The sequence below is a fragment of the Pantherophis guttatus genome, chromosome 1 (genome assembly GCF_059756535.1).
Source record: "Pantherophis guttatus breed Tessera chromosome 1, ASM5975653v1, whole genome shotgun sequence".
Classification (NCBI taxonomy): domain Eukaryota; kingdom Metazoa; phylum Chordata; class Lepidosauria; order Squamata; family Colubridae; genus Pantherophis; species Pantherophis guttatus.
In genome coordinates this window covers 230,441,880-230,466,934 of record NC_142063.1, presented here as the reverse complement: position 1 = coordinate 230,466,934, position 25,055 = coordinate 230,441,880, and the positions used below count along the sequence as shown (strand labels likewise).

General features: G+C 40.0%; 2 protein-coding genes across 3 annotated transcripts in view; one reads left to right on the top strand and one right to left on the bottom strand.

The window, feature by feature from the left end:
- The window catches only part of CD109 (CD109 molecule), an 83,336-nt gene extending 67,263 nt beyond the window's left edge, over positions 1–16,073 (bottom strand). The window contains exons 1-3 of the mRNA XM_034431893.3: positions 15,731–16,073; positions 14,920–15,080; positions 2,253–2,281 (exon numbers count right to left, since the gene is read on the bottom strand). Of these exons, the coding sequence (XP_034287784.2) occupies positions 2,253–2,281; positions 14,920–15,080; positions 15,731–15,840 (300 nt within the window). The 5' untranslated portion in view covers positions 15,841–16,073. The remainder of the gene's footprint in view (positions 1–2,252; positions 2,282–14,919; positions 15,081–15,730) is intronic.
- SLC17A5 (solute carrier family 17 member 5) overlaps positions 15,797–25,055 on the top strand; it is a 32,251-nt gene continuing 22,992 nt past the window's right edge. Inside the window, exons 1-2 of one of the 2 annotated variants that reach the window (XM_087882533.1) lie at positions 15,797–16,112; positions 20,839–21,033. In XM_087882533.1, the coding sequence (XP_087738659.1) occupies positions 20,946–21,033 (88 nt within the window). In that variant the 5' untranslated portion in view covers positions 15,797–16,112; positions 20,839–20,945. Of the gene's footprint in view, positions 16,113–20,730; positions 21,034–25,055 lie in introns of both variants that reach the window. The other variant, XM_060689161.2, reaches the window with a different exon arrangement.

The window sequence follows — 25,055 nt, the reverse complement described above, 5'->3', positions numbered from 1 at the left end:
CATTGTTTGGCAAGAGACCCACACTCACTCCCACCTTCTCTCCCACCCTCCTTTCCTTTCTTCTTTCCCTCCCTTCTTTGGCAGTCCTAGACCTAGCTCATCTTTCATTGACAAGCCTCACTTCCCAGCTGCCCTATTTGAAGAGCAATTACTAACAGCACCTTCCATAAAGCATGGAAGTAGGAAGGCTCCCAGGCTGTGGTGATGCCTGGCACCAGGGGCCTCAGGGCACCAGCTATGCAAGCATGGCTGACAGGGTCCTTTTGTGGCTTGGAGACCTGCTGGGTCAGGCCAAGGTAAGCCACCATGGCTCCCCTCATACTGCAGAGCTTCCCATGGCTTACTTTGCATATCTGCATGACCTTCAACATCTCAACCTTGTTAGATATAGAAATACTATACAGCAGGGGTGAAATCCAGCAGGTTCTGACAGGTTCTGGAGAACTGGTAGCGGAAATTTTGAGTAGTTCCGAGAACCGGCAAATGCCACCTCTGGCTGGCCCCAGAGTGGGGTGGGAATGGAGATTTTACAGTATCCTTCCCCTGCCATGCCCACCAAGCCACACTGTGCCCACCAAGCCACGCCCACAGAACTGGTAGTAAAAAAATTTGGATTTCACCACTGCTATACAGTATTTCAAAAGCCATGTATGTTGTACCATAATGTGTATTTTTTTAAAAAAAAAAAATCCTCCTCTCAACTCAACCCTAGGAAAAAGAATGACAAATCAATTCTGAAAATCCTTGCCAAGAAGACTGCAAGGGCTTGTCCTGGCAGCTTTTGAAAATCAGACCTGATTGAATAGAAGCAAAAAAAAAAAAAAAAAAAAAAAAACTTAGAAAACAAGTTTTAGAAGCAGAACATTAAATGTTTATTCAGTTCCTACTTGTTACTGGAAACATTAATTTTCCACTGATTAAAATACGTGACTCATATCAATTATGCTGTTCCTGCTCTACTTTATTAGGGTGATACAAATATTTTGTTCAGAAACAAAACATTCTGGAGTACAGATGAGGAAAATTAGATGGGGCACCCAGTTATTCTTCCCTCAATAATCCTCAATTTATCACCAATCCTTTAACCAACATTCAAAGCTATAACTGACTCAAAAACAGTTACTTACAACCTGTTCTTGAAGTTACAACTGCTGCATCATCTCCACAATCACATGATCGTATTTTGGCCAGCTCACATTTACAACCATCCCACAGTCATGTGATTATGTTTTGTGATTCTTTTTTTGCCATTTTCTGGCAAAAAACACTCATTGGATAAACTGATGGCCATATGATTCACTTAACAATCATGTGATTTGCTTAAACACTGTGGTGACTCGCTTAATGACCATTGTAAAAGCTTTCATAAAATTGAGTCATATAACTCAAATTATGACCGCAATGACTTATGACCAAAACTTCTCTCAGTCCCTTTTAATTGTCCTTTCCTCCCAGTTTTTTCTATTAAGTTTTCAATCATCTCCTTTCATTAGTAACTTCTGAAATATTTTAACAAAGACCAAGAAAAAAAGGCACTGAAGGGAGCTCTTTGCTATTTGCAATTCCAAGTCAACAGGAATTATTAATTATTAGTAGATTCAAAGTATTACTGAAACCGAAAACCTTTTGACCTAAAAAAAGACTATTTGGGGTTCTTAACCAATATAAATTTTAATGTAACATATTATACGTTTTACCCTGTATTTAACATGTAAATAGTTTATATTTTGGTGATGTCAGATTGCGATTCATGGACCAAATAAGCTACTTTACAATACACCAAAGTTCTTGCTGTATTTCACTAAATAGATTTTAGGTTGTGTGAATTTCTCCATGTTTGTAGATCAGGCAAAGAACTCTCTGCAATTTGAGATTAAATAAGAGCAAAGCCCGAAGACAAACTTTAATTAATACATCCAGGCATAGAGGAAATAAAATGTTTTGGATATAAGTACAAATTAAAATTTTTGCATATTTTCTCATATTTTATTAATACACAAATTTGTTAAATTGAGTACATATTGCTGTTTGCCCACAACATGAGTATGCATTTAAGACGTTCAAATTGAAATCCCAGGTTCTTCTGTGCAGGCACTCAAACTACCGTAATTATTAATCTAAATAAACAAAATGACACTTACATAGTGATTACTAATTTGAAGCTATAAAATATAATCAAATTAGTCAAATGAAAAATAAAAGCTATGCTAGAAACTTATGGTTTATATTTGTAATAGTTTAAGAATACTTACAGATGGAAGGACTAGTGTACTAAAGGAATCTATATTTGAAAAAAAAAAGAATAGGGAAAAATTAAGAGATTTCACACATCCATATGCCAGATATTCTCCCTATTCAAGCATGAATTCTTTATATTGCTTATTTAAACATATGACTCCAGCAACATTCTTTTTAAAAATATTCAACAATGAGATATCCAGACAATGAAACTACATAAGATGGGAGGAATTAACCTAGGTTTTACAAAGTAGGAACATACAGATAGCCCTCAACTTTCAACCAGTCGCCTAGCAACCATTTGAACTTACAAAGGACTCCCAAGAGACTTACAATCTACTTTCAAAGTTCTGATATCACTCCCTCCCACAGTCATGGGTGCTTGGCAACCAGCCTGCATATATGGTCATTCGCAGTGCCCCATGATCACATGAGTACAATTTATGAAGGCATTGCTGAAAATCAGAGTTTACTTCCAGTTTATGGAAAAAAATCTAACCCAGTTAATAGTGGGCTCGCTTAAAAACTGTAGTGTTTGCTTAACAACCGCAGCATTCAATTTACAACTGATGAATTCGCTTAACAACACCGCAAAAAAGATAGTAAAAATAGGTCTGGTCATGTGGTGAGTCGCTTTACAACCATCATGACCAGTGGTGGGTTGGTACAGGTTTGCACCGGTTCGGGAGGACTGATAGTGATAAATTGGCGAGGGTCACAGAACCGGTATTAATGGCTGGCTGGCCACACCCCCGAACCCGTCCCCCAGTCGCAGCCCCACCCAGTCACTTCCTTTTCCTTCTTTTCTTCCTCCTTCCGCGCTAGCCCCCCCAGAGCATGCTGCACCACCCCCACCAGGCTCGTGACCTTACCTTCCCCGCTCCTTACAGGAGTCCCCCCCCCGCGCCCCGTTTTGGCTCCCAGTGGCTGCAGAGAGGTTTGTTGAGCCAAAATGGGGCATGGAGGGGTGCGGCACCCCCCCCCGCGCCCTGTTTTGGCTCCTAGGGGCTGCAGGGAGGTTTGCTAAGGCCAAAATGGGGCGTGAGGCGTGCCTAGCAAGACTCCCTGCAGCCCCCTGGAAGCAAAAAGGGGCTGCAGGGGGGGGGGGGGCTTCAAGGGAGAAAGAAACAAAAAAATTCTCACTGTTTAGGGAGATCCCCAGGTGCACTGACCTTGAGTTGAGAGCTTATTGTAAGTCCTGCACTAGCTATCTTTGCTCAGGCTAAGCTACAAAACATTTTTCCTCGCTGTTTGGGGATCCCCACATGCAGTTAGCTTGAGTTGAGAGCTTACTTTAAGTGGCTGCTAGCTATCCTTGCTCAGGCTAAGTTAATCAATAGTGGAGCTTTAAGAATGCCAGATGATCAATGGGCATGTTCTGAGTTTCAAAATGTCTGGCTTTTCTTCCTCCCACCAAAGACCTTCTGGGGTTCTTTACAGGAAGGGAGAAAGAAGAAAAGTCTGTGCTATTATTTTTAATTGTTCCAGTATTTATCATGTGTTAATATTTTACACTGCCCCTACACCTAGAGTGATTTTACTGCCTTTCTTTTGCCCAGGGCTACCACATATTTTTCAGGGATTTACATGCATTCGATGTCTATAGTCCAGAGCATAAATGTGTGTGTGTTTATTTTGTACATCAGGTTGCATAAGTCCATCTTAATATGCTATTCCTGGTATGTGATGTTTTGTATACATACAGAGAAAGCAGCACTCTTGTAATCTTTGACTTTTGCACTTGCTGTCAAACATCAGCCATAATACTAATTACTGTTCTGAACAATATGCACAAATGGCTATTTTATATGTGCAATTATGACTGAAATATTTCTGCACCTATATTGGTTCTCACTGTCAGGAAGTTTCTCCTTAGTTTTAGGAGAAAAATTAACTTCTCTCTTTGTTCAGTTTCCATCCATTGTTTCTTGTTTTGCCTTCTGGTGCTTTGGAAAATACATTGCCTATACATTCTTTCTGGCAGCCCCTTAAAAGCCTGGTGCCTATCACACTCTTGGGCAAAGCATGTGAGCCATTTCCTCCTTTCAGTGGTCCATGAAACATCTATAGTATGTAGATAATAAAGTTGAAAAAAGGTGAACAACATTTTTACAGAACTAGATATACTTTTAATTTATTTATTTGTTTGTTTGTTTGTTTGTTCAACTTGTATGCCGCCTTTCTCCGAAGACTTAAGGCGGCTTACAATGCATTTAAAAACCATATATAAAACATTAAAAGTTAAAACATTAAAAACAATTAAAACCCATTCACACCATTTCATGGCCGGATCTCGCCAGATCGTAACAGTGAGATCAACGGCCCCAGGCCTGCCGGAAGAGCCAGGTCTTCACCGCTTTTCGGAAGGCCAATAGGGTGGGGATAGTCCGGATCTCAGGAGGTAACTGGTTCCAAAAAGCTGGGGCAGCCACAGAGAAGGCCCTCCCTTGCGGGCCCGCCAGCCGGCATTGTTTAGCTGACGGGACCTGGAGGAGACCAACTCTGTGGGATCTTACCGGTCGCTGGGAGCTATGCGGTAGAAGGCGGTCTCGAAGATAACCTGGCCCTGAGTCATGTAGGGCTTTAAAGGTAATAACCAACACCTTGAATTGTGACCGGAGACCAATAGGGAGCCAGTGCAGCTCGCGGAGAATTGGTGTAATGTGGGTGTATCTAGGTGCACCTACGACAGCTCGTGCGGCTGCGTTCTGGACCAATGTTGAGGCTGTGTGTGACAAGGAATGGCTGGGAGGGGAGGGGCTGGGCGAGGGACCCCTTGACGTGAGTGACATTGAGTTGGCCATGCCCACCCAGTCACATGACTATGAAGCCACTTCCATCGTCACATGACCAAGCCACGCTCACAAAATAAGCCATGCCCACAGAACCGGTAGTAAAAAAATTTAGAACCCATCCCTGATCATGATTTATGACCGTAATTGCCGGGTTCAATCTTAAGTCAAAGACCACTTATAAAAAATAAGGGAACAGACTTTAACAACAGGCTCTCTTTTATCTGATCTACCATGAAAAGAATAATTAAGGAAGTCATTTTCTATTCAGCCTGCGGGAAGGAACTTTCTCAGGCATTACTCATATAACTAGAATCCATTCTATGATAAGGAAGTTGTGCTAAGTTTCTGGTTCTTTCTTAAAGGTAAAGGTAAAGGTTCCCCTCGCACATAAGTGCTAGTTGTTCCTGACACTAGGTGGCGGTGCTCATCTCTGTTTCTAAGCCGAGGAGCCAGCGCTGTCCGAAGACGTCTCTGTGATCATGTGGCCAGCATCACTAAACGCCGAAAGCGCATGGAATGCTGTTACCTTCCCACCAAGGTGATCCCTATTTTTCTACTTGCATTTTTACATGCTTTTGAACTCTAGGTTGGCAGAAGCTGGGGCAAGTAACTGGAGCTCACTCCGTTATGTGGCGCTAGGGATTCGAACCGCTGAACTACCAATCTTCTGATCGACAAGCTCAACGTCTTAGCCACTGAGCCATCGTGTCCCCTGGTTCTTTCTTAATATGCAATTATGCTAGTCCCAGCTTACTACCATACACTGAAAGAATAATTCATGTTCACGTGTTTGATCTAGTCATTATTATTATTTTATTTTATTATTTATTAGATTTTTATACCGCCCCCTCTCCCGAAGGACTCGGGGCGGTGAACAGCCAAAATTAAAAACATACAATATAAACATTAAAATACGTTTAAAACAGAATTAAATCCAAAATGGCTCCCCAATTTAAAACACCGTACCCATGACCCTATAAATAAGACGAATTTAAAATTTAAAATTTCCACATTTAAAAAGGGGGAAGATTTAGGCCAGGCCAGCTTGATAAAATAGAAAGGTCTTAAGCGCGCGGCGGAAGGTGCGCAGATCCGGGATCCTACGTATCTCCGGGGGGAGCTCGTTCCAAATCGTAGGTGCCCCCACAGAGAAGGCTCTCCCTCTAGGGGCCGACAGCTAACATTGTTTGGCCGACGGCACCCGGAGGAGCCCCTCTCTATGGGAGCGTACTGGCCGGTGGGAGGCTATTGGTGGTAGCAGGCGGTCCCGTAAATAACCAGGTCCTAAGCCATGGAGCGCTTTAAAGGTGATAACCAGAACCTTGAAGCGCACTCGGAAGACCACCGGGAGCCAGTGCAGCTCGCGCAGGAGAGGTGTTACATGGGAGCTCCATGTCGCTCCCATCACCACCCGCGCGGCCGCACTCTGCGCCAGTTGGAGCCTCCGAGTGCACCTCAAGGGGAGCCCCATGTAGAGAGCGTTGCAGTAGTCCAGACGAGAGGTAACGAGGGCATGAGTGACTGTGTGTAGGGAGTCCCGATCTAGATAGGGGCGCAACTGGCGGATCAGGCGAACCTGATGAAAAATCCTCCCGGTCACGGCCGTCACATGCTCTTCTAAAGACAGCCGTGAATCCAGGAGGACACCCAGGTTGCGAGCCCTATCCGTGGGGGCCAATGATTCGCCCCCAATAGTCAGCGATGGCACTAGCTGACTATATCGGGACGTCGGAAACCACAGCCACTCGGTCTTGGATGGGTTGAGCCTGAGCCTGTTCCTCCCCATCCAGATCCGTACGGCCTCCAGGCACTGGGACATCACTTCAAGGGCATCGTTGGGGTGGTCCGGGGTGGAGATGTACAGCTGGGTGTCATCCGCGTACTGATGGCACTTCACCCCAAAACCATGGATGATCTCGCCCAGCGGCTTTACATAAATGTTGAACAAAAGGGGCGAGAGGACCGATCCCTGCGGCACCCCACATATGAGGGGCCTCGGGGTCGACCTCTGCCCCCCTGTCAACACAGACTGCGACCGGTCAGAGAGAAAGGAGGAGAACCACCTTAGTATGGTGCCTCCCACCCCCAACTCTTCCAACCGGTGCAGCATGATACCATGGTCGATGGTATCAAAAGCCGCTGAGAGATCTAACAGGACCAGGACAGAGGAGCAACCCCTGTCCCGAGCCCTCCAGAGATCATCAACCAACGCGACCAATGCCGTTTCCGTGCTGTACCCAGGCCTGAAACCCAGGTCATAAAATATTACTCAAGTCTAAAGAAAAAATAAAAACTACCATGTTCCATTTGTGGTAGTATAATGTAAATAAACATCCGAAAGCAATAAGTATGTCGATGAATAAGCAACCACATGCTTTTTGGGTGGGGTTAATCACACAAACAGAGAAGTGTATCATTAATACACAGAGAGAACTGGAATCATTCTGATAAGTAATACTTCTCAGCATGTCACACCCTTTTTTTTTAAATTAAAGGAATAAAAAAATTAGGGCAATGAGATAACTAAAGTATAAAGCCTAAAGTCATAGCAATATTCAGCCCAAGAGCATCACATTTTTTTTAATTGATTTATATGCCGCCCTTCTCCGGAGACTCAGGGCGGCTTACAATGCGTTAAGCAATAGCCTTCATACTTTTGTATATTTATACAAAGTCAGCTTATTGCCCCCACAAACTGGGTCCTCATTTTACCTACCTTAGAAAGGATGGAAGGCTGAGTCAACCCTGAGCCTGGTGAGATTCGAACTTACAGTAATTGCAGACAGCTGGTGTTAATCACAATGCTTTTAGTCTGCTGAGTCACCAGGCCCAGCATTGCCTACCTTTAATCTAATTTCCATTGAAAACTACTCAAAGCCCTGCCTCTCAGAGAAGGGAATAGTTTTAAACAATATTCTTCTACTTTTCAGAATAAATTGAGAGGCTGAGAGGCAAATATTTAAAAACAAATTTTCAAAAGCAGAATTAAGTTGTGGCTTTGTCCCTTTGAACTAACTGCATAATTTTTACAGATTTCTAATGACAGGCATTTAATATTTCTTTGATTTTGAAATTTTATTCTTAAATTCTTTTTATCTGTTATGCAAAGTATTTACCAACCAAACTGCAATATTAACTTAGGGAACAATAATGAAGCTCAAAACCAGAGCTTTTTAATGATACAAATAGTCCATTGGATTTGAGGTCAACTTTTACCTTGATTCATGTATCACACTGTGGCATAGTTTAATCAACATAGTTCCCATGAGCACAAATGTGTGAACAGACACATCCCTTTACTATCTCCATCCATCCCACCCCTCATGACTCCTGTTCGATCAAATTCAACTTTAAAATGCTTTACTATGTAAGAGAACATTGAAATTAAACAGACTGAAAACTGAACTATGGAAATGTTTGGATGGTGAGAGTAACCAATTGAGCTAACCTGGGATATAATAAAACTGTGAATGTAATATAACATAGAGCAGGGCTGTCAAATTTGTGGCCCATGGGCCGGATATGTCATGTGCTGCCCACGCTCAGAAAAAAGGCGCAATACGTAATATGACAATGCCATGATGATGCGAGTTTGACACCCCAGACAGAGGCTACAGCAAGAAAAAAAACCCTGCAGTGTTCATCTTTTGTCTCTTGTCAATCTAACCCTATTTTCAATGTAAGTCACTCATGCAGATTCCCGTTTCCAATAAATGTGCACACATATGCATACCAGAAGCCATATTCTATAAAAGGTCAAAGTCAAGATGAAAATATACATGAATTGTAGTAACTAACATTAATAGGGATCCGAAGGGAAATAAATTAAGCCAAATTATTCACAAAAATTGAATTTTTGTAAAAAAAAAATGGATCTCAGGAATGTAATTATATTCAGATACAGACATACATATATTTAAACATACATACTGTATATTTAATTTGTTTATTGTACAATTATACATTGTACATTGTACATTGTACATTATATTAGGTACTATAGAGTTCTCAAAATGAAAAAGTACAAAAAGTCATAACATAGGTTTTTGAAAACTCCATGGTACCTTATATTAATTAGATAAAGAGTTTAATAATTTTTAATAGTTTGGATCAGGGATCAACAAAGGATCAGTCGTGATTCACTGGTAGACTTTTGTGCAAGTTACAGTATGTCAGCCTCAGGATTAAGCCCTCTTCCATGAAACTTTAGAGCTCCATAAGAACTTAATAGATTTCTGTGAGAGACTGAAAAAAAACTAACTGAAACATGGCCAATTTTCTGTCACTAGAGGTTTGCCTCTTGATCAGGTGCTCCTGGGTTTTCTTTTTAACTAGAGATGTGAAAAAGAATTAATACCCCTGGTCCAGATGACTAAACACCAGCAATACACCAACAAAGCTATTTTCCCCTGGAAAAAAATGGCCTTTTGAAATTCAGCTGATTTCTGGGGAGGAGGGGGAAATGCCAATTGGGTGAAAGCTCTGTTTCTGGTAGTAAAAATAAATTCCTGCCCAATGTATTTCCTCAGCAGCATCCTATTCCATATTTTGTAGAAGCTAAGCTGGTGCAATGGTTAAGATGTTGGACTGGCAAGATAGAGACCCAAGTCAGTCACAGAAGCTCATTGGATAACTTTAGGCAATTTGCCCTCTCTCTCACCAGCCTACATCACAATGTGTTGTGAGAGAGAAAAAATGGGAAGATAAGAGTGTTATGTAGGCTGATGAGTTATGGAACTCCTGAACAAAAGACACAATATAAATCTAACAAAATAAATAATCTATCAAAGGCTTTCAATTGCAAATTTGAAGGCAAAGATTGTTCTGTGAATTAATACTAAAGGAAGAGAATATATAGATTTATATATATCTGAAACTAACATTTTGAAATGAGGAACTCATTTGGTCACTGCAACCTATCATCTTCCACAATTTGGATGATATCTGAACCCAACAATTGGCCTATGCAGTTCTTAACTGAGGAGAGTAAAATCCAGCCTAAACTTCAACACTGGTCAGATGCTACTGAATTCACAATCAAAATATGGCATTGCACTTATAAATGTCATTTGTTTCTAAAGGAAAAACTGGTTTCAATATATCAGAAAACTTTTATTATTTGGGTGCAGGGCTAAAATCCAGCAGGTTCTGGAGAACCAGTAGCGGAAATTTTGAGTAGTTCGGAGAACTGGCAAATTCCACCTCTGACTGGCCCCAGAGTGGGGTAGAAATGGGGATTTTTGCAGTATCCTTCCCCTGGAGTGGGTGGGAATGGAAATTTTGCAGTATCCTTCCCCTGCCATGCCCATCAAGCCACAAACCCACCAAGCCACGCCCACAGAACCTGTAGTAAAAAAATTTGAATTTCACCACTGTTCTGGATTTGAATCTGAGAAATGTAAATAAGAACTCGTGAATTGGATGCCACTATTTGCTCCTGAGTGTATTACAAAACTTGATTATTATACTAATTTGAGGGGGTGTGTTATTTGTTAGCTTTTGTTTTAATCAACAACACAGAAGCTTGGAACTGTTTCATTTACACTGATTAGCTAATGGAAAATTGTACTCAAGAATCATTCTTCTGGGATTATGTCTTTAAATTTTTCTAGGACTAGCCCTGGAAATCAATGTGTCATCTGGCAGGGTACAACAAGTGAGTTTTAAACCAACATTTATATTATAATTGGAGGCTCAGATGGCTAAATATAATCTTTGCTGCACTGTTTTTACAGTTTAGCATTCATCAGCAAATTCTAACCTGATGTGGAGTTTCAACCAGGTTATATTCTTACACATACAGGCTTGCACAGATTTTTCCCCCCAATATTTTATTATCACTGCTTGTTTCAATTTTTTAGAGATTTGCTTGAATTTTTTCCTAACTTCCTTGTTCAGCATAATTTCTTCCTTCACTGAAGCAAGAAGCAATTATATCACTTATTTGTTGGATGGTGCAAATCATTCTTACCACTTGACATTTACTTTCATTATTGAATGCGTTATAGAATATAGAAAATGTTTTTCTTCACTGATGCATCCAGTGACCTGGTTCTCATACCTGGCTGGCCCATATTTTGCTTAACTTTGGTTTACCGATTGTACTTGACTGTATTGTGATTTAGTCACTAATAAACCAAGATAGTTATTAAGGAGATTATGATTTAGTGTGGTGTATAAATCTAACCGTTATATCTGTAGCAGCCAATTTTCATTGTTGCAGAACAAACTATATAAAAAATTGGAGCTGTATCCTAGTCATTAAAAAATGAAGAGAAATGAAATTTAACCTATGTGAAGAGAGATGACAAAATAATTTAGCAATTCACTAATAAACACCTGCATACCAGTTTTAGGGTTCAAATAAATAACACATTTAATATATCTGGGATGTATAACATACCCATAAATCACTGAGTGCATTGCCAACAGGGAATGGAATACAATGGAATAGAATTATATCAGATTTTTTTTCCTCTTGAATTATTTGCCTTTCAAAAATCTTTAAGATTTTATTAAAAATGCTTTTAATATTAATCCTCTTTTGTCATCTAAAATTCTGTGTGTCATATCTAATTTGCCATATGATAGCTCAAAAAGAATCCATGGCTTTCTTGTATATACAATATGATAACTGTTAATTAAATTTACATCTTGTCTTTCCTCTATGGGCACAAGATGGTATGCAAGACAGCTTCTCAATTTTTTTTTTCTGTAACAACCTTGTAGCAAGAATCAAGCCTAGAGGAGAACAGCAAAGGGCCAATCAGGATTCACTGGTAATTTTGTGTAAGATAGAGAGGTTTTTTCCCAATTTTGACTGATGTACTAGTGTCTATTACAGCCATACTTACTTTCAGAGTGCCCTGGAAATAGTAATTAATGCCTTAATCACTGCTTGGCTGCACTACTGTTGATACAAAACCCAGTGGCTAGATGTTAGCCCACTAGGTAGACCAACTTCAAAGGAACGCTAGAACTATATTTTACTGAGATAGGTTGCAATAACAGAATCTTGCAAGAATGATTGTACTTTATTCCTCCTTATTCTTCAGTGAATCAGGGAGGATCCTGCCTGAGTAGCTTCCAAATACTATCTTACTTCTCAGTACTTATGTTTAAAGTGTGAATTTGGGGACCTACAGCCCATGCATCCATGGAATGATTCAAAATCTGTAAGATGGGAACTGAAGCCCCCATTCCTTTCTAAATGCATGTGACGTTAACACACTGCAAAGGTGCAGGGCTTCTGTAACACCCCTCTTGCATAATTTGTATCTGGATACTGCTGATTCTTCAACTACCTCATTGGCTATGGACCAATAATGACAGTAGAGTGCAAATAAAGAATTAACAACTTAATCTACCCCCTCTTTATCTTTCACTCTTCCTGTTGTTTGTTTAGGAAATTACTAATCTCAGTTCATTTCCTTCTGTCTTTGTTCCCAGGTAAAGCTGCACAGAGTACTTTTTTTTTTATTTGATTTATATGCTGCCCTTCTCCGGAGACTCAGGGCGGCTTATAATGCGTTAAGCAATAGCCTTCATACTTTTGTATATTTATACAAAGTCAGCTTATTGCCCCCCACAAACTGGGTCCTCAATTTACCTACCTTAGAAAGGATGGAAGGCTGAGTCAACCTTGAGCCTGGCGGGATTCGATCTTACTTTAATTGCAGACAGCTGGTGTTAAATTACAGAGCTCTGTCTGTTGAGCTATTCAGGCTCCTGAATACTTGCTCTCTGTCTTTCTTTGCAGTGTATAGTTAGCTACATGCAAAGAGTGCCTACTTCTATACAGGTTAATGGTTATTCGTTCAGCCACCATTCAAGGTTACAATAGCACTAAATGAGTGGTCCTCATGACCAGTTCTCAAAACTGCAGCACAAGCAAAGTCAATGAGGAACACAGTAAGAAAAGTTATACGTCATTGGTAAGTCTCCCACACCCTTCAGCAGTCACACACACCCCACCAGTACACTTGTATCACACCAACAACTCATGAGCCTTCACGTACCCTCCCGCACCAGGCAGCAGTCATTTACTGCTGATTAGCCTATTTGTGAGCTGCCTGGGACATGCAACTTCCTGCTGGCTTCCCCACGGACTTTGCTTATTCGAAGTCAGCAAGAAATTGTACAGAAGTTGTTAGTTAAAGACCTGTGAACCTCAACAATAGCAACAGGGACTTCTGAATCGTCATCGCTAAGTGATGCTATCAGATGATGTTGCATTTTATAACCATATTGCATAGTGACAGAAATTCCAGTTCCAATTTCCATTGTTAATTGGGGATGATCTGTAATGTTAACAACCTGTGACTATCTTAAATAAAACTCCTTTTCATTATAAAACCTGCTTCACTAATCATTGGTCATGTCAGATTTTTACTCGTGGATCAGTTTCTCAAAAGGCACACAGTACAACTTCATCTTTAACAAGGGAGACCCAACAGAAAAATGAAGTTGCCAAGGTGTGTTAGAAACAAATGGGAAAAGACCCTAAGACAATTTTATATCCCACTTGGACACACTGATTTTTTTTCAATTTGATCTGTTCCCAGGAATTTCCTTTGTATATGGAAACTCCCATATGTTGTAAAGCTACCATTCTTTGCTATGGTTTTGGAAAAGAAGCTGCTATTAATACTGTTTTCAAAATGTGTTTGAATGACTGACTTATTTGAAAATAGTTCACAGAGCTGCTATTCATTTGTTGCCAAGAGGTCATAAATCTTGCCTCTAAAGTTGTGTTCTTGTTGTAAAAACATTACATTTCTTCTTCTATTGAGGAAATGCAATATAACCCCCCTCATACTTAATTTGTGAAAAACAATATGTTGATAAAAGAGGCACAGATTATTAGCAAAAGGTTTTGCTGCCAATGCTTTTGAAAGTTAGCGCTCTTCCTTTGTGAAAACCAATCAGTAAAAGAACAACAGCTTTATCTTTAATAACACTCATCTCTCCATTGAATTCTTTGAAAGTATCAACTGCATATTAATCAAGCAGTATTTCTTTTAAAAGAGGTATTCTTGAAAAATATAATATCTCATCTGCTCTCACTGAAATGCATGGAGGGGAGGAAGAAGGGAGGGAAGGTGGAGGGGAAGGAAGTGGCTTTATAAAGCCACTTCTACCATTAGCCATTTATTATATGTCGATAGCAGCAACAACAGACAAGAAACTGTGTTCATACATCTCTACTTAACTACACATACACGTTTATTCTTGACTTGTTTTAAGAATAATCAGTTGGGCAAGGGGAATTTTCATTAGGATAAAAACAACTGTGGGCACACTGCCCTGACCTATAGATGATAACCCTATATAAATTAATTTGAATGGGGACTTATTGAACGATCGTGCAAAAACATATTTTGACTTTATTTCAGATGTTCTGTGGTATTAGGCTCAAAGAATCACAGGTAGATGTTATATTAATGGCAATGATTCCTTATGCAACAAAGTCAAGGAAAGAGGCGAAGATAATGTCTAGTTTTCTCTTCCTTCAGAATTCAAGACCTAATATGTATAAACTGCTAATAGTTCAGCAAATAATTATATTTGTAATCCCATATAGATTACGCCCGCATACCTAGCGCATTTGTGAACATTCTGAATTCAAATTGCTATCCAGTTATTTCAACAAGACCTCATCCAAGTGCCATCTTTGTCTGCCATCCTAAACACAAGTAAGCACTTGGAATACAGTGAGAACTGAATAAGCAAGTTAAGAACTGTACTGTAATCATAGAAGCTAATTACTGACACCAAGAAACTTTGAGTCACCTTGGTTAGTGAGATAGGCGACATGTAAATTTAATAAATAAATTAACTGAATAAATCTCATTGCATTCATTCCAGGCCAAGGCAACCATCTTACCTCTTTGAAAGACTGCTTCTCCTTGCAATATGGATTTATTTGCCAAGAGTACTTGCGCTTGTATTCTAATGCTTGAAGGGCTTTCCTTCAACAGCCTAACTCCAATAGTTAGATTTGCTCCAGGTCGGATTATTTTAGGAACTGCCAATAGGTATGTGGGTCTATAAATCACAGAAAGAAAGAAATAGTCTTGATACTTACTGACAATTGTTATTAAAATGCATAATATTATAAGTTACTATTGCTATCTATATGAACTACAACAACCTTGAGGGAGCTAAGGCAACTCATCAAAAATTGTGTCTTGCTTTCATCTCTCGTGCCATTTTAAATTCTTAAAGTATTTGGGGGGGGGAGGGCAAAATGAAAGCAGAGGAAGATTGTACTATATATCGGGAAAAACTTGTTTGCATCCTTATATAGTTCTAGATTAGGAAATGATTAAAACTTAAGCAACAGAGACCGCAATCTCCGAGATATACTGAGATGAAGATATAGAAGCATAAGGAAGGAAGCTTTCCTCCAATAATTAAAAGAAAAATAATGTCTCCGTTAAAGATCTTTCCCCAGGCTTCAATTCATGCCTGCATCATCTGCATCCAGAAAATAGTTGTTTGGGCAACTTAAACTCAGCGCCTAATAACTCTGCATCTTTGCACCAGATTAGCAAAATGCCAATTTAGGCCTCCCGTGGAGAACATAATCCCCTCAAAAATGGTCTTCCCCAATTTTCTCCCCTCCTTCCATAATTCCCCTTCTCGTCCACTACCTCTCCCCACCCCACCCCACCCCATCCTTTTTTTTTTCCTACCCAGCGTTAACAAGCGAGGAAGCTATCACGAAGCCCCAAATGAAAGGGAGGATGGGAAACAGCCAAGAGTTCCTCCGGGTAGCAGGAACAACTTCCATTAAAAGCCGCATCTTCCTTCTGGAGAACCGGGCAGCCGAACTGGAGACAACGGTGCTCCCCCTTCCACTCGCGGCGCCTCCCTGCCTTTTCGGAGTAAACTGCGCTAATTCGGGAAGTGAAAGCAGCTGCTTGTGGGTAGCGCCTTGGGGTAGCGCCTTCTCCTCCTCCTCCGCCCCTCCTATTCCACTCGGAGGCTCCTGCCGAAATGAGGACGGGCCTTCGTGCCCACAAGCCTTTCTCACCCTCCAACTGGAAAGGCCGGGGAGAGGGAGCTGGAGAGAAGGTAGGGTCGGCGGGGTTTTTACGTGGTGCCTTTCTGGTCCACGATGCGCGTTCTCTCGCTGCGTAGGTCTGTCAACTGAAAGAACTTGAAGTTTTTAAGCGGTCCAACCAAGCCCAGCAAATTAGGGGAAAAGAAATTAGATTGCTAGAAGAGGTGTGATGGGTTGAGTCAGAAATAGAAATAACAGACTCCAGCAGAGGGATGTTCCCGCTTAGCTGGTTTGCAACAGGCTGCGACCTGCCTTGCTGAAGTTGGTAACTAATCTTCAGTTTATTTGGAATATGGATCGAAGTAAATAGGATCTGTGATCTAAAGCTGATTAGAAGATTTTAAAACATAGCTCCAGTTCTTTGTGCTTTGTTGCCTTTATTATTATGGTTCATTGCACAATCAACCAGATGTTTATATTGAATTGGACATTTTTATCCACCCTGCTGAGTCCTTCCCAACTACTTGGGATAGGTCAGGGATCTGCAACCTTAAATACTCAAAGAGCATTTGGACCACACCAGGAGCCACAAAACTCTTTTGACATATCTCTCTCTCCACTCCCCCCCCCCCTCTCTGTATCTCTCTATGTCTCTCCCCCTCTCTCTGTATCTCTTTGTCTCTGCCCTGGCCACTTCTCCATCCCCCACCGTTGCCCTTACCTTCTCAGGCGGAGGCGAGGAGTGACTGGGAGGGGAGGGCAAGGGGCGGGGCCAGCCAATGGTGGGATCACCTGACAGGGAGCCACAGCAGAGGGCCCAAAGAGCTGCATGAGGCTCCAGAGCCGCAGGTTGCTGACCCCTGGGATAGGTGATATTGTTTAATGATGTGCAAAGGTATTATTGCAGGTTGTAAGACATTTGTCGGGGCCAAAATTATTTAATTTGATTTTATCCTACTTTTAAATTTTGTATGTATGTGTTTTATTGTTTGGCTGTGCACCGCCCTGAGTCCTTCGGGAGTAGGGCGGTATAGAAATCAAATAAAAATAAATAAATAAAAATAAATAAGACATCAAGGTTGATCTGCTAGCCTTCATTCCATTATTTCCAATTCTGGAATTGTATTCTTTTCAGATACCCTCTTCATATTGGACTTGATTTATAATAACAGTTCATTTTTTGTTTTGTTTTCAATCTTTCTATATTTGTGATGGGTAGGGAACTTTTTTTTCCAGTAGTCCTACAGCTTAACAATTATGGTCTGAAGTATTATGTGGCAGGTGGTCCTCTGTTTGAATACTAATTATCTGTCAAGGTTTGCAGTACTCTTCACGCTCTGCATAAAAAAAGTTTTATGGTGGATGCCAATCAATGATGGTACTGTCTAAAACAGTGGTCCCCAACCCCCGGTCCGCGGACCGGTGCCGGGCCGTGGAGTACCTGGCACCGGGCCGCCGGCCGCTGCAGCGCAAAGGCTCCTGGGCCGTGCGCAAAGGCTCCGCAAAGTCTCCTGGGCCGGCACCGGGCCGCCGGCCACTGCAGCGCAAAGGATCCTGGGAAGAGAGCGGTCCGCGGCGATGAAAAGGTTGGGGACTACTGGTCTAAAACATGGAGAGACTATGATTGAAGGAGGGTCATAGTTTCCTATGGAATAGATAGCAAGAAATCCATGTATGATGGTGTTCATATGAAAGTCATTACAAAAAAATTCTGGACAAGTAGGTTTATTATTTCAGATGGCCCACAACTTACTTTTGCACTACAACAGAATTAGTGTCTGACTGATTTGCCTTCTGGTAAATCATCAATATGTCCATGTTGTTAAAGAGAATGACTTCTTACTTGTGAAAATGAGTTGTTACAGGATTACTACTTTTCAGGAACAAACAAATAAGCTGTTTGGAACTTCTGCACCCGAAAAATACTTGAAAGTTGATGTAATGTTCCAGAAAGAAGCAAAGGGCAGGGGAATGTTTTAATCTAAACTTTAACACTATGCTCATTTCAGACATCCCAATTTCAATGTACGCAGTATGTTTTATTTATCTATTTAAAAAATGTATTGGCCTAATTATTTTTTTTAAAAAAGAGCAAAAAAAACATGCATCTAGCCTCAAACCCCATTGTGAGATTTTAAAAAACAGCAAACCTCATAAAAAGTGAAACGGAGACCATGAACAAAAATACCCTTTTCGATATGTCCTTAACTGTCCTTCACTAAGACAATTAATTGGAACGGAGTATCTTCTTTCCTTCCAATGGAGCTTGGATCAGCCTGACCCAACTCTTTAGGTATTTTTTTAAGAGCCGCAGGAGAGTGGATGGTACATTCGTCTCTGGGGGAATGCTATTACAGAAGGGAGGGGCAGCAACAGAGAAGGCATACTTCCTTGGTCCCATACAGTGACAATGTATAATTGAATGGATCTGGAACAATTGGAGATAGATGGTTCCTCAGATAACCAACCCCTATGCCTTGAAAGGATTTAAAGGTGATAACCAACACCTTGAATTGCACCCAGAAGCCAGCAACTACAAATACAGCTCACATAGCAGCAATGACACATGGTGTAATGACAAGGGCCTCTTATGACACTCCCACAGACAGCATGTTGCAATTATAAGTTCACCAAGGCATGATTGATCTGAATGGCCTCCTGTTCAAGAAAAGAGGGCAACTGGCACACTAGATAAACCCATGCAGAGATCCTCCTGGTCACCTGTTTGGTCAAGCGGTAGTTTCAAGTCCAGGAGGAGTCCAAGCTGCATACCAGTTCAAATGGAGAAGTGCAACCCTATCTAAAAATGTTGACTATCATCAACATACTGTTCTTGACACTTTTCCTAAAAGTCAAGAGAATTAGGACTAAACTTAATATGGAACAAATATATTTCACACGTTAAGATCAACATGGTGGTGATATCTGCTCCTCCCAGTGAAGGAGGAGACGACATCGAAACCTGACAGCCTGCCTGTCAGGGTGGTGTTGAGCTGAACACAGACCAAACCAATATAGACCAAGGTGATAAGCTGATCAGTCAGTTTTCTGTTGTAACCAATAGATCTATAGCCATATGTAAAAAAATGCAGACATGGCCCGCATGCTGCATTTGATTGTACAAGATGGCATTTGTTGATCCGAAAAGCAGACCCTGCACCTATGGGAATGACACTAGGAAGATGATGTTAGGATCAATATGGGAAAGCATTCTTCTATGCTATAAAGCCTCTCTTCAGATTTAATTGCTAGGCAGGATTATTTTAGTAGAGAAAGCTCATTAAAAATTAGTCATGTGCCACAAAGTTAGTGACAGATTCCTGTTTTTAGCCTTTCAATAATTACAGAATTACACCTCTGGCAAAAAAAAAAAAATCTAACTTATGAAGAATATTGAATATTGTAGTTTAGATAACATCTGTTGAGCCATTAATTCCCATTCCTTCACTAAGGATTTTAAAAATACAACATCTTATTTTGCACCAGAAATATTTTTCCAATTTTTTAATTACATAAAAGGTAAAGATTTCCCCTGTCCTGTCATAATGTTTAACATTCTTTGCATTTCTTCAGTAAAAAAAGGGACTGTCCCAAAGGCACCTAGTAAACTGTAACAGAACTGGAAGGATTTGAACTTATCTTTCTACACCAACACTGTCACATTGTCCTGACTGCCTAGTAAATAATTACAAATATTCCATGTGATCTTCTGTCTGGAAAGATAAGGCCTTTGTGCACTTCAACAGAACAGGACATTTTATAATATTTATTGTGCATGAATCAATTTGTATTTTGGCAGAACTATTTCTGCAAAAGACAATGGAAAAAGATGAAAAATCTTCCTCTACAGTAGTTAGCTGCCTTGATACTTTATCTCAGAATGGTATCCTCCTCTAATTTTAACAGTTTAACTACTCTGCCTCATTCTCAGCATTTCAGTAAAGGATCAGACTTGGCACTATGATTTTTCTTTTGGAAATCTGTATATTATTGCTTCTTTTACTACTGTTTTTGACTAGCGCAGCAATTGAAAGAATTGGTGCAAGGACAGCAATTTATCTCATTTAATGTTGTCTTTTAATTCTTTGCTTGGGAGCTACTATTGACAGCTATGTAAATGTTTTAAATAAATCTCTAAAACAAAGAGTGTAATGCGAAAATGATGTTTGTTGGAAAAGTAGTTAATCTAGCAAATGCGTATTCATTGTCATCTAGGGTAGAGTAGAATTTAACTTTTCTATGATTATGATTTCTGCACCATATGTCTTTAGTACATATGTTAGAAATAAGATATTCTATAGATAGGAGAAAGAGATCTGTAGTATATCCTGTTTCCTACACAAACTTCGAAGTACCATCTGGGCTGCCATAAATGAAAAATTGCCTTTGCACTAGACAGACTCCAGTAAAATACCAAGCATATCCATTATAGGATCTTCTATTTTGCAAAACAAAACAAATATTTTTTTCAATAAGTATTTCATTTCTAGCTAGCAGTCAGGGACAGGTGCCGCCACCTGCTGGCATTGCGGGGCAAGTCTCTCTCTCTTTCTTTCTTTCTTCTTTCTCTTGTTATATTTGTTAGCATTTCAGGCATGGATACCCTTCGCAGTTTCAAAGGCCGAATGCGGGACCCGCAAACTCCCCCCCCCCCGCGCCTCCTCCAACACCTTTCCTTTTGTCAAGCAGAAGAAGAATGCCAGTACTAAAGATGGCCGAGTACAAGAAGCGGAGCAGGAAGAAAAGCCGGCCAGCGGGGCTGAATCTTGAGATGAGTCGTATTTGTGCCCGCTACAGGTCACGTGCCACAGATCACGTGCCGGTTCCTGGAGCTTTGCTTTTCTAGCCCGGGAGACTCGGGGGACCGGCCAGTGGGCTTCTTTTGTAATCCGGAGCAAGGCGACATGCAGACTCCGAAGGCAGAAAAGGCAGAAGAGGAGGAGGACCGTACTCCGCTTTTACTGTCCGACTCTCAGCCCAGCCCCAAAGAGGGTAAGAATCGCCACTGAAGGAGTCTCTTGTCTTCTTCCCTGGCTCCCGCGGTTCTCTTTTTCTCCTCTTAACTTGGTGACACTGAAGAAACACCCGTGTTCTGGTGGGCGCATCGCCGTTTTTAAGTACCTCTGTTAATGGGAAATTTAGACTGCTTGGTCACTAAACAAAACAACACGGCTTAAAACCTCCCAAGAGTGAAATCCCTCCGGATTCAGCGATGCTAACTCCTGAGTCATTCAGGGAACATGTTGCTACCAGAGCAGAGGCACCCAAGAGTGGTGGACTTTATATATTTAGGCAGATGTGCCTATAAAATGCTTGCAGGCAGTAGTGAAAGGAAATATGGGATATAAAAGCCCTGTGAAATGTTAGCAAGAGGGGATCACTTCCACCTTTCCCTACTGGGAATGGCCACTGGTCATTAACTATATAAGAAAATAGAATAGATTGTTTTGATTGCAGGTCAGTGCCATGATATATTTTTCCCCCATCTATTTAATTCATTAATTGAAGAAGCTGTCTCACATCATACTGTTTCTCACTTTATTTATTTATTTATTTATTTGTTTATTTGTTTGTTTGTTTGTTCAATTTATATGCCGCCCTCATCCGAAGACTCAGGGAGTTTTACAATGCACTTATAGCAATAGCCTTCATTCTTTTGTATATACCTGCTTATTAGAGCTTTTGGCCCCCCCATAAGCAGCGTTTCTACACAGTCAGCTTATTGCCCCCACAATCCAGGTCCTCAATTTACCAACCTCGGAAGGATGGAAGGCTGAGTCAACCTTGAGCCTGGTGAAATTTGAACTCGCACTAATTGCGGGCAGCTGGCAGCTAAGTGCTACATAACAGTACTTAGTCCGCTGCACCACCAAGGCTCTATATTGTCTGGTTACTTCCATACAGATCTTGTCTATCATTATTTCCATGCAAACAATAAGAGAATTGCAATGATTTTGGGGGGGGGGGCATAATTTGCTAAGGATTCAGAAGACATAACTTCTGGGAGTGGGAAATGCCCAATTTACTTCAACACAGATGTTTCAAGACATGTTCATGCTGAACTAAGTATAAGTACACACACATAAACTATATATACTAAAGAAGAACCCATGTTACTTAAGGCTACATAGAATCTGGGATAAGATATGGTTTACTTTATTTGCTGTTCTGCAGTTTAACTTAAAATTGCAAGACAATTTAAAATAGATTTGCATTTCCAAATCTATTATAATTTTGAGCCCTCTCTTTGGCCTATAGATCCACAAAGTTGTACAAAAAGATAAAATGAGAACAGAATGGGGAAGGCTAAGTGCACACCAGGGAAATAAGTGACTGATATAAACAGATCTGTCTTAGCTGGTGTGTGGTCCAAATTCATTCATTCATTTGTGGATAATGTTTTAACACCCCACATGAAAAATTATGGCACTAATTAATGTGATTGTAATTAAAACTTCCACACCTCACATTCAGTTAGATGAGAAATTAGCAAGATTGTTCTCAATCCCCTTCTCTAGCCTAAAGAAAAATAAATTATGTTTGAGGTTTTTAAATATCTCTAGTTATCTTTAAAAATATCTAATAAATAAATTTAGAAAGAATAAAAAAGTCTAATTTCCTGTGTTCAAATTGGGAGGAAAAATATGGTAGCTGCAATTTTAGCCAAATTGATTACTGTAATTATATAAAATTGTAGCATAACTATTTACTATTAGATGGGTGGGAAAAATGGCATTCATACTAAACGTAATAGTGAACATGCGCTCAGTATTTTTATTTTTATTTTTATTTTTATATGCCGCCGTTCTCCGGAGACTCAGGGCGGCTTACAATGCGTTAAGCAATAGCCTTCATACTTTTGTATATTTTTATACAAAGTCAGCTTATTGCCCCCACAAACTGGCTCCTCATTTTACCCACCTTAGAAAGAATGGAAGGCTGAGTCGACCTTGAGCCTGGTGAGAATTGAACTCGCAGTAATTGCAGGCAGCTGGATGTTAAATGCTGCCTTAGTAGGAGGCATTAGCCTCCTACACCACTCAGGCTCCTCAGGCTCATATCTCCTATGATGGAGTTATAAAAGACACAACCATTGTGGACTGTTTTTCTATTGAGAAAAGTAGAAATATGTTCACATGATAGCAAAGCTTTAAAATCCTTTCACAAATAATAGCAATTAGTTTTTGTTTTTGTTTTAATTTGATTTATATGCTGTCCTTCTCCGGAGACTCAGGGCAGCTTTCAATGCGTTAAGCAATAGCCTTCATACTTTTGTATATTTATACAAAGTCAGCTTATTGTCCCCACAAACTGAGTCCTCGATTTACCTGCCTTAGAAAGGATGAAAGGCTGAGTCAACCTTGAGCCGGTTGTTATACCAAAAATAACAGAAAATTGTTATTCTGGGCAAGTCACTGCTAGTCGATTTTCTTATGATCTTAATTTATATATTAAATTAATTTTAAGATGTTATTTATACCAAGCAATGGAAAAGTTTATAAGCAAATACAGGTACTCCCCTAAGTGTTAATCTCAAGCACAAAATAAAAAAGAAAACAACATACAGTAGAACCTCTGGTCACGACCATAATTCGTTCCATAACTTTGGTCGCAACCCGATTTGGTCATGACACGAACCTAATTGGAAATTTGGCGCTTACCAAAAAAAAATGGTGCGGAAGGGGAAATCGGTTGTTGCCGTGTTTGATCGCAACCAATTTTTTGGGCGGAACCGGTCATGGTCAGAAGCGTTCATGACCGGAAGTCTACTGTATATTAGTTATTATTGGATTTTTATCCCATCAAAGCTAAAATGTCTAATACTAATTCTGAAGATGCAGAAAATTAAATCCACCTTTATGTAGTGGAAATCTTGAAGGATACCTCTGTCAAATAATATTATTCAGAAGTATTTATACCTTTGTTTGAAATAATGTGAAGGAATGAAAGTAGGACCATCTTTGAAAATACAAAACTTGACTAGGGGAGAAGATTCCATTGTAGTTGGATATTCATTACATTTTCTAGGTACTACAGGTATCTGCATTAGTTTTCTTATAATAGCTTAATTGCTCCTGTAGCTATTATTAAAACAATAAACTTGATCATTATTTTGGCATTCACATAGGACCTGTTTTTAAAATTATCTGGGATAGCAACTAATTTTTTTTTTTGCCATGATTGTTAAAGTGAAAATTCCAGTAAATATTGAGAAAAATGGGTTTATTCATCGCATGAGTCTAGAAATTACTAAAGGTAAGATATTAGCACCCAAGACAGACCTGTGGAAATATCTGTGATTAGTTTATTAAGAGTGATAAGTTTCTTCAGGATAGTTTCTTCTGTCACTCCTGCTGGGAAATTAATGATAAGATCCTTCAGCATAAATAATTTTCTTACAAGGTCATTCTTTCTGTGAAACTAATGATAAGATCCTTCAGGATAAGTAATATTCTCACAAGGTCATTCTTGCTGGGAAACTAGTGTTTATCAGAAATTCCAAAACATGATGAGAAAGGCCTGACAATTTGTTTTATGAAAGTTCTAATACATAATACTGACTTTGCCAGCAACCGATCTATTCAGTTTGAGAATTCACTATATTTCAGCTTCAACATTCTGTACAACTAAAAAATAAAATTAATCAGATTAATCGTGAAGGAATAACCGGTTTTAACTGGCTCAATCCATTTGAATAACTCAAGTAATTGAATGCGGAAATAATAATAATCACATTTCTTCACCCTCCCCCCATAAGGAAATCCAACAACAACAAATAGGTTTATTGCAGTGAAAATTATTGCTTTACAGAATTACCTTCAATATTTCACCAGGTTACTAGCTAGAATATGTTTTGAAATTATTGCATCGGTCAATAATTTCATCATTTGTTGGAGTTGAAAAACATTTCCTCCCATTTTTGCTAAAGTTCTTTTGGAGGAAGATTAACAAATATCCATGTTCAGCATGAATAGTGTTTAACTTGCATTCTAAATGTTAGCTTGCTTTTTCTG